General features: G+C 32.3%; 2 protein-coding genes across 2 annotated transcripts; both read right to left on the minus strand.

The window, feature by feature from the left end:
- Positions 1-2,200: 2,200 nt before the first annotated feature.
- Positions 2,201-3,470, minus strand: LOC114166506 (zinc finger protein 3-like). Its single transcript, XM_028051247.2, has one exon. It carries the CDS (start codon positions 3,217-3,219, stop codon positions 2,443-2,445), a length of 777 nt encoding a protein of 258 aa, XP_027907048.1. The 5' UTR covers positions 3,220-3,470; the 3' UTR covers positions 2,201-2,442.
- Positions 3,471-9,119: 5,649 nt separating this feature from the next.
- GOS11 (golgi snare 11) lies at positions 9,120-12,502 on the minus strand. Its single transcript, XM_028050496.2, has 5 exons — positions 12,224-12,502; positions 10,493-10,732; positions 10,061-10,228; positions 9,729-9,842; positions 9,120-9,420 (listed from the first exon to the last, which is right to left on the minus strand). The coding sequence occupies exons 1-5, from the start codon at positions 12,260-12,262 to the stop codon at positions 9,307-9,309; spliced, it is 675 nt and encodes a 224-aa protein (XP_027906297.1). The 5' UTR covers positions 12,263-12,502; the 3' UTR covers positions 9,120-9,306.
- Between the last annotated feature and the right edge of the window lie 7,079 nt (positions 12,503-19,581).

Consider the following 19,581-nt stretch of genomic DNA (forward strand, 5'->3'; position numbering starts at 1 on the left):
CTAAGCTAGACTAAATGGTAAGAAAACTTGAATCGCGTAGCTTTTTGATTCATTCAAGAAATATTAAGCTAATATATATACTGGAATATCGGTCTTGTCTATTAATAAAGGTTCATGGAACGAATAATTGGAATTTAATTGGAAAAAATTGACAATTTGAATTCAATGAGGTATGTAATTAACAATTAAAACGTAAGTTATATGCATTGAATTGGTATAAAAAGAACTTTGTAGCATACGAACACAATTTTGAATGTCTCACCTACTGATATACTATTGGATATCACAATCGCTTAACCTTCGGTTGTTGAAATGAAAATCAAAACTCGTTCATTTTATACTACTAAAAACGAATCAAACAAATAGAACCCAATTTTTGTTTTATTACATTAAAAATATATTTAACTTTCAAAATTATTAATTTTTGTGATCTTATTTTTTAATTGGTTTGTAGGACAAAGATTCATACATTATTGAGTCTAAATAAATGAAAGATTCAGACCTTATTCTAGATGGTATTGTCAAACCCTGCAATTTGCCTCATTACGTTGCGTGTTTATTTAGCTCTCAGAAATTACTACGATGTTACTTATTTAGGTGAAAGGAAATAAACTAAATAACAATTGTTGAAACCTATTATTTGATATGCTCCTATTTGATGAAGAGCATAGATACAAACAGTGATACCAAACCAAAGTTTGAGATGTTGACGCTGATACAACTTTCATTTCCTATCTTCTATTGAAGGCGAGGACAGACAATCTCAAATTTAATAATCAATAAGATCTTGATGAAGAAGAATAAGCAAGTTTAGATTCAGAATTTCATGTCCACGTTTTGCGTTGGATTTGTTCATTTGTGTTTCTTTCTTGGTTGGGTGGCAAAACTAAAGGTTCCTAATATTTTATTGGACGAATGGTGAAGAGTGAGGTATGGTTGCACAGGTAAAATAGACACCTCAACCGAAGTGCTACATATAGGAAGAGAAACGAGTCCAGATTCTCTATTAGATGTTTTAACGATGCCTATTGAATATTAAAGATACACTGATATTAATATATTAAAAGTTTTTAAATATATTTTAAAATATCAAAATCAATGTCGATAAATATATTTTGAAGTACAACCTGTTATTTAACAGCACCGAAACATCAAAAAAATTTAACAGAAAATCCAAATTTACGAGAAAAATAGAGACTGAGAATCCACATTTGGAAACATGTGAGATCATATAGACCAGAGCTATAGTTAATAATATGTCCTTTGTTAGCGTGAGATTACTGTGATCATTAACTGTCATAATAACTAGACTTTCAGTTGCTTTTGCTCCTTAATTTCATCATAGTACTTATGTTTCATGATTAAAACGAGATTAGTGTAAACATCATGCGGATATGGACCTACAAATTTGTTTGTCCCTTGAGATATCTTTAGGTGAGAGATGAGGAGCATCAAGATTCAAGATTTTAATCAGTAACATTTCCTTTTAAAATGATGTGATTGCAGAGCTGAGTGTCATTTTGGCTTACTTTCACATGGCTTGCCTCACCTACTTCTCTGATCCCAATAGAGATGGTCGATTTCTCCAACTACAGGTGGGTCAAAGTAGGAGTCAGTGAGACAATCACAGCCTTTGAAACTGTGCATTTTGGTGGACCAATGTTCCATAGGAATTTCGAAAAACGACACCCACTACCATCCAAGTTTCTACATAGTGTGGACCTTTGTCACCCAAAATGTCAGACATATATGCCCTGATCCAAACAGTCCCAGGTTGACATTTACTGCATTGTCAAATAATAAGGGAACTCCAATAACTACATGGTACTAGAGTTCTTCAATTCATGGAGTACATAGAAGATGCAACGTATCTAGTAATGGGATAGGAAGTTAATAATAAGTAGAAGCTTGACCAAAACATAGTTAAAATATCAGCGCTTTGGTGAATAAAGCTTCACCGAAAAGACACAACACCGATGAAACCTGAAATCTGAGTCAAACTGCATAAGAGAATGATATGATCCAAAACTTTATAATGAATTCTGGGTAATCTATTTTATATCTTGTTCAACTTTTTCATTTCTATCAGACGTAGGACTTAAACTTTAATTTGGATTCCCAACGTGAAAATTTCCATCGACTTTTTTTAATGTTAGAATGAATCAGTTTAATGTCAGATTTATTGAATAACTCAAAGATGTGATGTGAGGAACTAACTTATCTATCTCTTTAAGAATTGGCGAAGAAAAGAGAGTTTGATGCACTCATGCTGGTGTTACAAAGCAATTTAAAGCTTGATGGGAGTTTCAACTTGAAAATAAGCCATTATTCATGACTGAGAAAATAAAGCAAACAACATCAAAAGAAAAACACAAGCTCTGGTAATAAGTAGCCAAAATGCATTTAGACTTGGTGGAGCAAGAGCAAGAGATACAAATCAACTTAGAGCTTAAGGGACAAGTCAAGCTTCTGCAACTTCTCTTGTTTAGACTTCAAATGAGAAAAGCTACCAAAACAGTAACCTCCAAATCCCTCCGTGACTACCCTTGTGGAAAACTTGCCTAACTTTGGAACACTATCAGCCAAGGGTGACTCAGATTCTGCCCCCACACGAAAATTTCCAATTGCTGGTTGTGAATCCAAAGGCTGCCTCTGCCACCCATTGGAACGGCACAACCCGAAAATTGGTGCTTGATAAGAAGGTTTGTTGATCATGGCATGAACCTGAATTCCAAGTGATTTGTTGTATAAGCTATGAGAAGGAAGAAAAGGCATGGTGGAGTAGGTGTGTCCAAAATCTGCTGCACCTGCTTTGTATCCTCTTCTTGCTAAAGTTCTTTCACGTTTGTGTGCATTCTGGTGTCCCCCAAGTGCCTGAGAACTATAAAACTTTCTTTGGCAGTAGTTGCATGAGAAAACCCGGGGATCCAGTTCATTTCCCTGGCTAGATTCTGATGAATTTTCTGAGAAATTCGTGTGGAAACAATTGAGGAGGTTGAGTTCTGGCTTTGACTCATCATCACCAGAATCCTTGTTGGAGAGACTTAGATCTAGCAAGACATGAGGATTTGAGTCATGTGGGTGCTTTTGATCATCACTTTCTGTGTGATTCCTCTTGTTTTGAGTGTCTATGGAAGATCTTTGGCATGGCATGGTATCTGAAAATGTGATGATGTTCAAGCTCTCAGAAGGGCATGGCTCTTGCCTTGGAAGATCCATGTGGCAAGAAATTTGCAATAATTGGGTCAGTGGGAGTGTTGATTATGGAAGTTTGGTTTAACAGGAAGAACAAGAACAAGAACAACAAGAAAGATGGAGTTTGTGAATGATGTAACAACAATAAATGGTGTGTGCTATGTATAGAAGTAGATAGCACTATTTTACAGTTACAAGGTCTTAATATAGCAAGACCTAAAAATTAAGACATGCCTTTGTCTGTGTGTGCTTGATTGGAACATATGTAGAACACCCACGTACACCTTGCTAGTGCATACCCCATTCAAAGTTTCTTTTTTTTTTCATTCTTTTTTTTTATTGGTAATTTTTATTTGTCTTCTCACTTGTGACTTTACATTTCTGGTCTCTGTATCTGCCTTTTATCGGTATATTCATGTCTATAGGTTATGAGGGGCTAAAAATCCAAGATAAGATGAATACCCCACTTTTGAAATTCAGAATAATGTGGTATTGTAGAATGGACTTGTCTTATAAAAGGTGTGGTATACTGAATTTCTTAATCCTGTTGGTGGATTTGCAGTATCTTCTCTGAAACTCTTCTGTCCTTGTCCTGCATTATGGTTTCTTTATCTCCTCCTAGGAAATAGACTTGTCCACACTTTCAATTTCTTTAGCAAGGGGATATTTACTTTTCATGTGTAAAAAAAACTTCTGTCACTTTAATCCTTCCACAGTAACTCATTCCATTCTAGAACACCAACTCAATTTAAGTTTAACTCAATTTTAAAAAACTGTCTTTTAAGACGAAGTTTACACTCATTTATATATTATAAAATCGTCTCATGTCGGTCTGTGCAGGGATCTCCAACATGCAAAGACATTAACTCAATGTATTGTATTGGTTTTCAAATGAAGAGGGATTAAGATGCATGAATCATTTCATCTTGAATGAGCTGTCTGATTTTTGTAAACAGTAAAGTTGCTTTTTTCATTGAAGCTCTTGTGGCTAATTTCAAGATGTAATCATTGGAGGGCTTCTGTTTCTGTTTCTGTGTTTGTTCACCATTCTTTAGACGAAGCTTCCAATCACAGAAGCAAGCAACAACCATAGATTTGAAGTGCCTTAAAGCCATGCAAGAGGAATATGCTGCTCTCATTGCCAATTACACCTGGACATTGGTGTCACCACTTCCCAATGTCGATGTAGTAGGTAGGCCCTACGTAACTAAGGATGTGAAATGGTGTGCACTTTATGTTTCACACTCAATTTACTCCATTGCAATTTAAGAAAAAGAAAAGTCCATACCAGAAAAAATTCTGTAGAGTCAGAATGTGATGATGCACTTTCAAATAATTGCATATGGTTCCATACTTGGAACAATGCTTTTAAATTCTGACAACTTTCAACTCATATTTTTCTAAGTCTTAAACGTAGTTAATGTATTAGCAATTGGAGTTTTATAGATACTTAACGGATTAGTTTTGTCAATCGTTTTTTTCTTGTTTTGAGTACATCTAACGTATCTGAGTTTATAAATTGTATTGTTGATTGTATAAATGGAATAACAACAGGATGAATCAAGTTTTTTCAGTTTGTTGTGTACATTTTCTTTAACTTCAACAATTGTAAACTTTCAGCAACTTTCATTTAAACCATTCTTTGAATCAATCATAAACCAGAAACTAGTTTGGCTGCAAAGGGAATTTTTTACTAAAATGTGGGATTTATTTTACACCAAACTTTCTTACCTGTCCTTCAACCAACCACTATTCAAATTGTGCTCTACTTTCCTTAGCAATATTTTCTAAGAATTGACAAATGAGACAACTAAATTTCACCAGGTATATTTTCCATTCTTGGGTTCCTTCAAAAGATTGTCACAATGCAACAGCCAGAGATTCATACATAATAAGGGTAACTTAGCAATAATGGCAGCTACACTCTTGATCCCTTAAACTTAACAAATGACTACTGTTAAAGTAATATTCACCCAGTAGATTATAAACCAGAACAAGGACAAATCACTATTGTTCTGTGAATACATTACATGAAAAACATAACACGATTCTATAGTACTTTTGAAGTTTGAACATGTACTTTTGGGGTTTCAACTGTCCAATATGACGTAGCTTTTTACTTACAGAGATCTCATATTGATATTGTGTAGGTAGCTTTTACTTACAGAGATGTTACAGTTGATAAGACATCATAAACTATGGTCCCTAGCAGTTTATCTGAAGAAACAACCTTTTCATAGTTGGGTATGTGTCCTTTCTCGTTTGTGTTTTAGTTAATGCTTCGTTTAAGCACTTAATAATTGAACCCTATTCTGGGAATTTCCTTTCTTCGACTAGTAAAACGTGACACGAAAAATTGCCATATACAAAGCAACCAATGCAACTTTTCCTCCTATTATGTTTTTCCTTCTTCCACCATTTATCATATACCATTTTGCTTCTTCTCTCACACAAAACGTGTCACTATTCCACACACCACTCTTTTTTCCACACCATATCTTCTCTCTCTTTCTCTTTTCAATCAACTTTTTAGAGTCTTAAGAGTATATATTATTAAAAATCATGACATCTATAATGTAGTATTAATGCCCTACTTAGAGAAGTTTATATTTATTTATTGATATCTCTACCTATAAAGTTATCAGATATTAGTTTTGCTGTCAGTAGGGTAATTATTAGACTTAGTTCATTAATAAAAAACTGAGCTTGTATTCCTTAAACCAGGTTTCAGATTTAATCTTTGTGAACAAAGAAAACAGGTTTTTGGAAAGAAAAAATTTATTAAAAGGGACCAACTAAGTTCTGACATAATTTAATCAGAAAAATTTAGAGACAAAAATGCAAAAGTTTGAAAATTTAGTGCTCTCTCTTTAGGTGTGTATCAGTTGCATGCATATCTTACAAGTGTGTTATTAATTAGCCAGCTAGGCAACTTAGGCAATAGTTGAAAATGATGTTAGGTAAGTTTGTGTGATGATAAAACTGAAGACTGTTACAGGTTTTGTCTTGTAGCAGATGTTGATAAGAAGCTTGGCATGAATGAGGCAATGATTAATTTCTAATTAATCTTCTTTAAGCACGAAGGAAAATTGATAATGATCTATCCAATTAATCTCTTGCAACCTTTCGCTTTCTGGAGGGTTGGAACCTTTTTGCTTGCAACCTCATTTTATGGTGATTGTGACAACAACCAACACAAAGTGTTGTACACAAGCAACTGAGCCCGCACGGTTGGCTTGCAGAAACACATGCTTGTGATACCTAGCAAAGAATTCTCTGACATTTGATGGATAGGTAATAACTTTTGAGATTGTTTAACTCTTTTGCTTGTGCTCACGTTGGCTTGGAATCAAATGCTTGACAAGAAAGGATGGTGACAACAAAAGGATATCTCCTCTGTCTGCATCACACAGCAAATTCATGCACAGGTTAAACACATTCTACCAAGAAAAAGGACAAAACTTCCAACTCATTCATTTCCTATTCTTTTAACTCTTGTTTTCATTTTAATGTATGATAATCTATAAAAAAAACTAAATTTTACGACGACTTATTACGACAAGTTAACTCAGATTGCTGGAATTTTGATGTTTTACTCTTGTAGATGAGTTGTTAAATTAATTGTACTTGTGTGTGTGTGGTGTGGTTAGTTTGGTAGGATATTGTTGAGAGAGGGTCTTAATTAGTAGATTCTTTGGAAGGAGAAATGTGATTGGAAACTTAGGTTTGGCTTTCCTATTTTGTCGTGTTGTTCTTTTGTTTTTGGTCAACTGTCGTGTTGCACATAGCCGTGGAGAATATGACATGTGGCCTATAACCAGATGTTGAACTGATTAATGCAGTGTATAGTACAATCTGTTCATAATTTTTTTCTTTTTATTCTGTCACGTTTGAATTTTCCATGTATTATTTCTATTAAGGTTGTTTGGTTACAATGAACCGTAAAAAAATAGAAAGAAAAAGTTCTTAAAAAGGAGAGAAGAAAAGTTCAAAAAGTAATTTTTCACAGTGAGTTGAGTTGCCAAGAAAAAGTGCATACTTTGTCTGGTGGAACATTGACTATGGATCAAACACTTCAATTCTCGACGGATCGAGTTTGTAGATCTTTTATCTTATATAGTATATAACTTTGTCATCTTTATCTGATGTAGATTTAGATTCATAGTTGAATTATTTCTGATAAAATTATACACAGATAAAGTTATATACAGAATCTTCATAAAAGAACATTAGGAAAGTGTATATGTGACTTAGTCTACTAACAAAATAACACGTTATGATAAGAAGAAAGATTGATTAGTGTGAAAGAATAATTACATGATGCATCATGTTGGTGAAATTCATAGGAGTTGATCGAAGTCAAGGGAACATGAAAATATGCATTGATATGGTTGGAGATAAAGGTGAAATAGGATAAGTGTAGAGTTGCTGTTAAAGTTTTTTTCTGGTTTTGTACTATAGCGTTTGCCGGGCCGAATTTGACTGAAAATCCCTTTACAAGATCTTCATGCTTGTTCATTCAGTATGCATCAATGTTGTAAAAGTAACAGTGACTCAAACAAGACTTTGTCCATTACCAACCCATCATGCCAACACCAGAACCTCTAACGATAACTCAGAAATGACCACTTATTTCCTTCCACTACCACGCAGATCACATCACCATGTGCTTTCATCAAGTGTTTATCTGAATATGACAGAAGAGATATAGCTAACACACGTGTCTGTGACTCATGTGTTCATATTGCTACTAAGATGCTATGATCTTAATACGGAGTGGAGAAAGTTAGGCCAAAAGTAGAGTTTTTGTAGCTTCAATACTATTTCAATTTCAAGCTCAATGCTGCCACTTCAATTAAGCCTTTTTTCTTTCTTTGGTACAATTTATGGCTTTTTTTTGTTTTTGAATGTGATTGCATAAGAGATTAATTTAAAGAGTGATAAGATGACTTAATGATTAAACGAAAGAGAAAGAAAAAAAAAGTCATAAATTTGAAGTCTTGCTAACAATTTAAAGAAATAAAGTATATTTGATGAATTTAGAACGAAGGACAAGAAATCAATTTTGTACATATGTTTAAAGAATAAATGATCAATTTAGTGTATGAAAATGTATTCTATTGTCATGTTAATATCTACAACTAGCCAGGAAAACAAGTCCTTGAAGTTTATGAAGATTTTATTTAAATTCCTAAAATTGAAGAGAAATTGGACTCATATTGTACTAACCAACATTCATATCTCTCTAACTTTGAAATATATATTTAGATGAAGACTCATTTCCCTTATTTTATTTATAAAAAATATTTTCTATTTTTTTTTGATAAAAAAACTTTAATTTCGTTATTTTATTTAAAAATTTGCCAATTTAATATTTTAAAAATATATATAAAAGATGTCAGTGACATTTATTATAATATAGAACAAGTTAATGTCTATTTAACAATCAGAACAAACGTTGCTGTCATCCCCCAAAAACATAAGAAAAAAGTTTAATTTTAAAGCTAGAAAAAATATGAATTCGAGTTAGCATTAAGAGATAGAAGCATTATTTTTCCGTAATATTAATTGTTTTTATTTTTGGTTCATAGTACAAAAATTTAAGGGATCATAATTACGTATGTAAGGACCAAAACTGAGAAAGGAATTTAATATAAGCCTAATGTAGCCTTAAAAATTAAGGTATTTTAATTTTCTTCAGTTCCAGTTCCATTGAACATTTTGTCCACTTCTGACACATTCTAAAAGTAAATATCCAATAATGATGTTTCATCTTTATTTACAAAAACTGTCTCAACAAATTGATATGTAAAACAGTTCTTCAGGATAAATTGAACCAAAACACACACCTTTATATATATGTATATATAATAATCCACCCCTCTTCACTACATGCTATGATTTATGAAATGGGAACCAAGAAATAGAGCACTATGAAATTTCTGATCTTTACTTTGCTGAGCATTGCTTTTCTGGTACATGGATGAACAATGGAATAAAAAAATAGACTAGTTGAAGAATGTGGTTCAGCATGGACGAGGTACTAAACTCAATAGACAAAAGAACATACAGGAGTTTACAAAAGTGGAGTATCCAACAAAAGCAACACCTTCACTTGGATAGCCAGTAGATGAAAATCAGAAATGTGCATACGGCTGCAACAAGGGAAAGTATAATGGTATCCATTGACTTTTTCCTCTTTATTGCCGAAAGTATGGTATTTACCTGAAACATTATTAAAAAACTGCTACATCAAACACCAAAATATACCAAAGGGTTTATAGTCGTTGAGAAATTGTAGTTATATATATGACTTGAGTTGTACAGATATAAGGCATTTGACATCACTTTTAACTCAAAATTTTAAGACAATGAATTCATGGATTTTTTATCTTCATAGTGTTTAATTTTGTCTTTTCTACTTAACGTGGAACTTTGACTTACATTTGGATTATTCCCAAACAACACGCGAGATGTAAATGGCTACAAGGAAATGATTTAAACACCAAAATCCATGATGATGAGAATCATACCGTTGGGAGACGACTGCTAACGTTGCCAAGCTTTGAATTGATACCACCAAATGTTGAACGTTGGAATACAAGTGCTCCTAGTGTTGCTTGTGCTTGTGAAATAACATTGTCCATCTGCAGCCAAAAAAATCGGTAGAACAATTCAAACTAAGACTAGTAAAATTGGACATAAGGTAAAAATCTAAGTGTTTAAGTATAACAGTTCAAAGTGTAGGAAAAAAGGTTCATATATAATATAAGTATAACATATGCTGGCAACACCTGGATTGAGAAGAAACAAAAACAGCATTTTAAATCAGAAAAGTGAAACTAGGTGTGTTTGTATCACTAACATGTCCTGTATTTCGGCTGATAGATGCACGCTCTTTAAGGAGTGCATGCTGTTCAGTGTCTACACCTTGTTCCAAGTCTAATCTTGTCCGATCAAATTCTTTAAAATCTTCCAGCAGTGAAGCATGTTCTTGCTTAGCTAGAAGACTTGAACGAAGGCGATAAAATTCCTGCAGTTCATTACATTCAGCTTAGTGCAAAAAGTTTAAAGGTTTGAAGACAGTAAGTAATTAATAAAAAAAACAAAATAAAACATTACTAGGTAAAACTTATGTCGAAGATCTAAGAGCAAATTATGGAAATAATATATAGTGACACTTAGAAAATTAGTATCAAGTATCACTTCATGCAAACCATCAAAGACTCCGAAAAAGAAATTGGGATACAACACAGGGAGAGGGATCATAGTAGCATTGAATACTAGTAGACAATACCTGGGTGAGATCTTGAAGAATTTCTTGGTGTCTAGTCAAAGTGTGAGAAACCATTTCTGAACCACCAGATGACACCCAAGCTTGCATCTGAGCATTTACTTGTTGGAGTTGTTTTAGTAATCGCTCAATCCAAGACTCTAGATCACTCTCTGAGGCATCAGCTTTTGAAGAAGCATTAGCAGAAACCATTTTACGATAAGAATTCATCTGCTCATCCAACTGAGCTTCAAGTTTTCTCGCCTGAAAGAAATTTGGAGGAAAAACTATAAATCATTTTCCTAAAATATTTATAAACTAGGTAACTACTAAGGAAGTCAAAACCAAAAGTATCAAATTTCACTTCTTTTTCATTATTGTTATCATTACTATGATGATTATGTTATTATGACTAAGGAAAAGAAACAAGCTGTAAACACATTGAACAACACTTAAACTAGCAAATAAAACAGGTCAACTAAAATCCACACTTTCATGATGAAGGAATGTCCCAAAAGATTTAATATATATATTTCAAAATATACAGGAATTGCAAGCTTCAAGTTGTAAGGACTGACAACTAAAATTCCATAATATTATGTAAATTTATATCACGTAACACTATTTTTTTCTCTTTATATACTACATCAACCATCTTATTTGTATCTCACACTTTCTATCTTTTCATCTCTCTCTTTATTTGTACAAATACAATTTATCTATTGCATAAGGTTTTTATCAGAACTCCAGCAAATACCCCATACCAGGTCTGTATAGATAAAGAAAAGGCAAACACAGAGAAGCATATCTAAAAAATACTGATTTTAACCGTCGGTACATGAAACAAAAGGTTGGAATCGTACAACTTAACTATTTCGCAGAGTTATTAAAACAGAGCAATTCACAACTTGAATCATACCATTTGATGTGATTCAGCTAGATACAATTTGTATCTTAAGATGAATTTCAAATGTATATGAATCTTATGATAAATGATTGGATTGATACAATTTCAAACAATCCATATGAATCACACGTTCCACAATTCATTGTTATTTCCTTTTTTACTTATCCTTCTGCCATTCGCATGAAAGAAATTGAAAAGTCATATAAGCTTAGAGTGATAAATGAAAAAGAATTGAAGAAACATTTCTAAACTGTTTCTATTTAATTATACGGCTACTTTCTTTCTCACTTACTTGTTCAATGCATAAAACTTTCTTCATTTCCACTCTTCCAATGCAGAGCCTTCACGGACTCACTGATAGTTTTGTTATACAAGGCGTGTTATCTAACTTTAAATTATTACATTGAACACCATGAATCATATCTATATGATATATTTATAGTTATTTTTCATCGTCTTTGAAGAATGTTATGATTTGATACAAATTATTATGATTTGGCACCTTCGAAAGATCTTCTCCTACTCGAAATTAATAGATCAGAATAGGAAAACCTTATTTCCTAAACAAATCAGATGTATTCCTAACATATAAAATGAACCTAATTCTATAATTGAATTCATCAATACACTGCCGTAAACCTGCAACTCGACAAATCAAACCATATTCAAAGCACAGATAGAAAAAAGGGTAGATCCCCATCCCATGAATTCCCCATCACCGACAAAATGAAGAAACCCCATAAGAAAAAGATGGAAACTTGGAGCACTCGAATTATGCATGCATCATTCCCAACATACCCAGATGCATAATCTGAAAAAAGAAAGCATAAAAATAGAAAATTTGGAACCTGCTTGCGAAGGGCATCCCAGGAACTCGGAACCTCCATGGATCAGAAACAAAAGAAAGATCAAAAATCAAAAGTTGTTTTATTTTTTGATGGAATAACAGTGAATCGTTGTTGATGGCGTTTTGAGGTTGTTCGGCGATGAAGACGGGTCGTCTGCTCCCACGAACAGACGACTTGCAATTGCTCGCTTTCTCTTTCTTTTTTCTGTTTAATGATTTATTTTCTTTCGCGTTTTTCAATCAACAGAGACGAAAAAGAAAATAAAAATGAGTTTGCTTGCTTTATAATCCAGAATTTTTTAGATAGATCTGAATCCTTTCCTTCCTTAGATAAGACGTGTATGGAGCAATTCATGCATTATAATATAATCAAATACTAATAAAAACTAACTAATTTAGTTTATTTTTCTTACATTTTTTAAACCCATATATTAATCATTAACAGTGACTTTTAAAGTTGTCTTGTGTTTATATATATAATCTATAATAACATGCAATAGAAACCTAAAAAATAAAATTAATAAAAGATACCACAATTTGTTTTATAACTATGTCTTGTAAAATGTTATTTCTGTTATAAAATAAAGGTAATAAGAGAGACAAAGGAGAGGAAGAATAGAGAATGAGAGAGTAGGGAGCAACTTCTGTTTGTATGTGTGTCTTATTACTGATAGGACGAGTCCTATTTATAGGTACAATATGGTAACCCAGAAAGGATATAAAATCAAATAGTAAATACAAAATATTACATCATAAAGAGTAATGAATAATATGATTATCAATCATATGAGTAATTGTATAAATCAATGGACGACCATTAATTCATAACACTCCCCCTTGGGTGTCCATTGATAAAAGAATGTGCCTCGTTAAAACCTTACTAGGAAAAACCCTTTGGGATAAAAACCTAGTGAAGGAAAAAGAGTACATCATTCTATATAATATTGTTCTTTGCATCTTCTATTTCTCCCCCTCATGTAAACTTACATCATTAAGATGGCGGAGTCCAATCCTATGAACCAATTGCTCAAAAGTTCTCCTTGGTAAAGATTTTGTAAATAAATCTGCTAGATTTTCACATGAGCGAATCTTTTGGATCTCTACATCACCATTTCTTTGAAGATCATGAGTGAAAAAGAATTTTGGAAGAATATGTTTTGTTCTGTCTCCTTTAATATATCCTTCTTTCAATTGAGCAATGCATGCACTATTGTCTTCATATATCGTTGTTGGTTTCATTTTTCCCAAGGATAAACCACAAGTTTGTCGCACATGTTGAATTATAGACCTTAACCAAACGCATTCACGACTTGCCTCATGTAATGCTAAAATTTCTGCATGATTTGACGATGTTGCTGTTATTGTTTGTTTCACAGATCGCCATGAAATCGCTGTGCCACCACATGTGAACAAATATCCTGTTTGTGATCGACCATTATGAGGATCTGATAAATAACCTGCATCTGCATAACCCATTAGATCTAATTTTGAATCATTTGGGTAAAACAAGCCCATATTCATAGTGCCTTTAAGGTAACGGAGTATTTGTTTTACTCCATTCCAATGTCTTCTTGTAGGTGAAGAACTATATCTTGCTAACAAATTTACAGCAAATGCTATATCGGGTCGAGTATAATTAGCAAGATACATTAGTGCTCCTATAGCACTAAGATATGGTACTTCAGGACCAAGTAGTTCTTCATCTTTTTCTTGAGGTCTAAAAGGGTCTTTATCAACATCTAATGACCTCACCACCATTGGAGTGCATAGTGAATGTGATTTGTCCATATAGAACTTTTTAAGCACTTTCGTTATATAAGCTTCTTGATGTACAAGAACACCTTTGTTTAAATACTCAATTTGTAATCCCAAACAAAACTTTGTCCTTCCAAGATCCTTCATCTCAAATTCTTTCTTTAAACAATCAATTGCCTTTGTGAGCTCATTAGGAGTTCCAACTATGTTTATGTCATCTACATAAACAGCAATTATGGCAAATTCATTCTCGGATCTTTTCATATAAATACAAGGACAAATAGGGTCATTTTTATACCCTTCCTTTAATAAGTACTCACTTAGACGGTTATACCACATACGTCCTGATTGTTTCAATCCATAAAGGGACTTATTCAATTTTATTGAATAATCCTTTTTAGAATTTGCTTTGTTGGGCACATTAAATCCTTCAGGGAGTTTCATATAAATATCATTTTCCAAAGAGCCATACAAATAGGCTGTAACAACATCCATGAGGTGCAAATTCAAACCTTCTTGTGCAACAAGGCTAATTAAATATCTAAATGTTGTTGCATCCAATACTGGAGAATATGTCTCCTCAAAATCAATACCAGGTCTTTGTGAAAAACCTTGAGCAACTAACCGTGCTTTGTATCTAACAATTTCACCATTCTCATTTCGTTTTTGTACAAAAACCCATCTGTACCCAATAGGTTTTACACCCTCAGGTGTGCGAACTACAGGTCCAAAAACCTTTCGTTTAGCAAGCGAATCTAATTCTGCTTGGATTGCATCTTTCCATTTTGGCCAATCATTTCTTTGCCGACAATCTTCAATTGTCATTGCTTCTTGATCATCATTGTCACTTATGACATCCTTTGCTACATTATATGCAAAAACCTCGTCAATATTGACTTTATTTCGATTCCATATTTTATGATTCATGACATAATTTATTGAGATCTCATCATTTTCAACAATTTCAGGTACCTGAGGTTCTTCTGGAACCGAATCATTGATTATGTCAAAAGAATCTTTTGGGACTTTTACCCCCTCGATTAGGCCATCTTGCCTTTTTTCCCTTTTTCTCACACGAGGATTTTTATCTTTGGAACCCAAAGGCCTACCACGCTTTAGGCGTGTTTGAGATTCATTTGCTATATTAGATTGTCCAACAGGAATATCAATTCTGATTGGAGTATTAGCAGCGGGTATATGCGACTTAGTTACCCTTTTTGTGTCAGTAAAAGCATCTGGTAATTGGTTGGCCAATTTTTGTAAATGAATTATCCGTTGAACTTCTAGTTCACACTCTTTTGTACGAGGATCAAGATGAGATAATGATAATTCATTCCAACCAATATCTTTTTCCAGTTTCTTTCTTTCTCCCCCTAACGTTGGAAAAATTGATTCATCAAAATGACTATCAGCAAATCGAGCTGTAAATAAGTCACCTGTTGATGGTTCAAGATATTTTATTATCGATGGAGAATCATATCCAACATATATTCCCAAACGTCTTTGAGGACCCATCATAGTCCTTTTTGGTGGGGAAATTGGGACATATACAGCACACCCAAAAATTCTTAAATGAGAAATATTTGGTTGTTGACCAAAAACCAACTGTAAAGGAGAGTATTTGTGATAACTTGTTGGTCTGATGCGAATCAATACTGCAGCATGCAGAATTGCATATCCCCAAGTAGTCATTGGAAGATTAGCTTTCATAAGTAAAGGTCGTGCAATCAATTTTAGACGTTTTATCAATGATTCTGCAAGTCCATTTTGAGTATGAACATGTGCTACTGGATGTTCAACTTCAATTCCAATTGACATACAATACTCATTAAAAGCATGAGATGTAAATTCACCAGCATTATCAAGACGAATTTTCTTAATTGGATAATCTGGGAAGTGGGCTCTTAACTTGATCAATTGTGCTAATAACTTAGCAAATGCTTGATTTCGAGTTGATAGTAAACAAATATGTGACCATCTAGTGGACGCATCAATTAATACCATGAAATATCTAAATGATCCACATGGTGGGTGTATTGGACCACAAATATCACCTTGTATTCGTTCTAAAAATGAGATTGACTCATTTCTAATTTTTTCTGGTGATGGTCTTATTATCAATTTTCCCTGCGAACATGCAGTACATGAGAAATCATTGGACTGAAGAAGCTTTTGACTTTTAAGTGGATGTCCACATGAGTTTTCAGCTATTTTTCGCATCATGATATATCCAGGATGACCCAACCGATCATGCCAAACAAGAAATTCATTCTTATTTGTAAGCTTCTGGCTTACAATAACATGCGTCTCAATCGCATTAATATATGTGTAGTACAAGCCATAAGAGAAGGCTGATAATTTCTCCAATACACATTTTTTATTTGACTCAATTTGAGTGATATAAAGATATTCAACATCTCCTTCATTATTTGTCTCAATATGATATCCATTTAGACGAATATCCTTGAAACTTAATAAGTTTCTATTGGACTTAGGAGAATAAAATGCATTTTTAATATGCAATCTTGTACCTCTTGGCAGAAGTACTGTAGCTCTTCCAGAGCCTTCAATTATATTTGTAGTACCAGAAATAGTACTAACATTGACTTCTCGCATTACCAAAGTAGAGAAAAATTTATTACTCTTGAGAATTGTATGAGTTGTTGCACTATCAGCAAGGCACAGATCCTCATCATTGGTGTTAATGCCAATATTCATTCTTCATATAAACATAAATATCAATATTAGAGATTACTTTGTAAGAGGAGAGAAAGAAAAAAAAAATAAAATAAAATAGAGGATTTTATTCATAAAAACATAAAAACTTGTACATATAAAAGCAACATGAATTAAATATAAAACATTGTCTTAAAAATTAATCATAAAATAAAACTATTTTCTAACACTCCCATCACCAATAAGGTGATCAATGCTTCCATCGGGTTTAGAAAAGAAATCACCAATATCAAGATGAGTAGTATCCATATGACCATAATCAGAATCACCATCTTCATAAGCAAAGTGTGTTTCTACATTCTTCTTTTTAAGTGATTCTTGGTAGAGTTCAACAAGATGCTTTGGTGTATAACAGGCACGGGTCCAATGACCTTTACTACCACAACGGTAACATATATTTTCAGCCTTTTTGCCATTATTTTCACCCCTTTCTTTTTCCTTTTTCGCATTCTTGTTCCACTTCTGTTGATGAAGTTTCTCTTTGAAATTTCCTTTATAACCATGTCCACGACCATGATTAATTGCACGACCACGACCACGACCATGGCTACGACCACGGCCAAAATTACGACCACGATTATTATTATGGTCTTGACCTCGTCCATGATTATATGGATCAGATGTTGCTGCATTCACTTCTGGGAATGGAGCAGAACCAGTTGGTCGGGCCTCATGATTTTTCATCAAGAGCTCATTATTTTGTTCAGCCACAAGAAGGCATGAAATCAATTCATAATATTGATTGCTCCATTCACTTCTGGGAATGGAGCAGATTAGGCGGATCTCATGATTTTTCATCAAAAGCTTTATTGCTTTGTCCAGCCAGCCATGCATAGGCATGAAATAAATTCACAATATTTGTGAAGTCTCTTTTCACAATATTTTTGTTATGAGCAAATTAGTTGCTTTATTTCTTTATTTAATGGTATCCCAATATCCATTGCATCTAAATATATTTCAACATTTAAAATCCAATATAAGGAATTCTTCCTTACAATATCAAGGGTCACAAATCCAAATTTTGCAACGTTTCGCGTGTTTAAAACTAACACATAAAATAATAATATTAATAATAATCATCATCATCAAAATAATAATATTAATAATAATCATCGTCATAATAAAAATATTATGACAGAGAATTTTGCAACGTTTCGCGTGTTTAAAACTAGCACATAAAATATTAATATAATCAAATTTCATGTATGAAATTATTAAAATCAAATAATAATAATAATAATAATATGACAGAGAAAAATAAATCAAACAATTATCATTACACAAAAAAAAAATGAGATAAAGTTTGTGAATGAGAAAAAGATTAGAAAGAACCTCGGTTAAGGAATATAGAGCGTTGTTCTTGGGGAGAAAAAAAAAATATGCCTTCACGCTCAGTTGGATAACCCTCGTGCTGATAACGTGTTATAAAATAAAGGTAATAAGAGAGACAAAGGAGAGGAAGAATAGAGAATGAGAGAGTAGGGAGCAACTTCTGTTTGTATGTGTGTCTTATTACTGATAGGACGAGTCCTATTTATAGGTACAATATGGTAACCCAGAAAGGATATAAAATCAAATAGTAAATACAAAATATTACATCATAAAGAGTAATGAATAATATGATTATCAATCATATGAGTAATTGTATAAATCAATGGACGACCATTAATTCATAACAATTTCTTATTATTTAAAACAAAAAACTACTTAACCCACACAAAAAAATTAGGTAAAGTCCTTAAATCCTTCAACTTAAGTATGGCGTCTTCAATTAATGTAAACATGTAGGATTGGGTTGATTCACAAAGTTAGGTTTTCTTTTATGTTTTGATAATTGTTATGCTAAATTTATTTATTTTTTTCATTCCATTTCAATGAGTAATGTAAATGTTATTTTATATTTCCATATTAATTCACGATGATAGATTACGATCGAGAAAGTTTTAAGATGTTTCAATAATATAACATTATCATGTTTATGATATTATTTTAAATTATTTATTTTGATTACATGGTATAGTCAATTTATAATTTTTGTCTTGAAAATTTGTGAGTCAACCTAAATTCATATATTTACTACTAGTTAAATTAGGTTAAAATCTTTAATTCAATCCAATTCGTCTCTAAGCATGCTGATTTACGGTACTAATATATATTGCGAATTTTGTTTTAATTTGTTTTTCATAATAAATATTTTCAAATTGTTATAAAAAATAATTTAAAATAAACTATTATTAATTGTTTTGTAAAATATTTTGTATAAAATAATTTTAAAATAATTTTGTAAAAAATAATTGTAAATTTTATAATTTTGTAATAAATAATTATAAATTATTTATTAATTAAAATTCTTAAAAAGATTGTATAACAAAATCTTATAACAATACAGAAAAATTCTATGAAATTATGAAAAACTGTAGTAGTGCTAGGTTTATTTTGTCTGACTTTGAAAGAGAAAATAAGTTACAATTTAAAAATATGTAAGAAATAAAATAAAACTTTTAATTGTTTGATAGAATAAAACTAAAAAACAAATCTTGAAAGTGCTTTTAAATTTCTACATTAATAGAAATAAAAAAGAGAGAGATTATTGAAAAATAAATAGGAATATATAGATTTCATAAATTGTTTTTCCCCTTCTATGTACTACACAAACAAAATTAATTCTCTTTCATTTATATCTTCTTCTCACTACCAAACAAGACATCATTAAGTCAAGTCACTTTATCAACACGTTGATTTCACTTGGTGTTGCACAATTATTCCTCATGCATAATTCAAAAATTGATTTTTAAGAAATCTTGACGTATAAATAAATAATAAAAGAAATAACAAAAAATTATTTTGTTCTCTAAGATTTAAGCTCTC

The sequence above is a fragment of the Vigna unguiculata genome, chromosome 10, assembly GCF_037176805.1.
Source record: "Vigna unguiculata cultivar grain cowpea cultivar isolate G323 ecotype 2 chromosome 10, ASM3717680v1, whole genome shotgun sequence".
Lineage (NCBI taxonomy): Eukaryota > Viridiplantae > Streptophyta > Magnoliopsida > Fabales > Fabaceae > Vigna > Vigna unguiculata.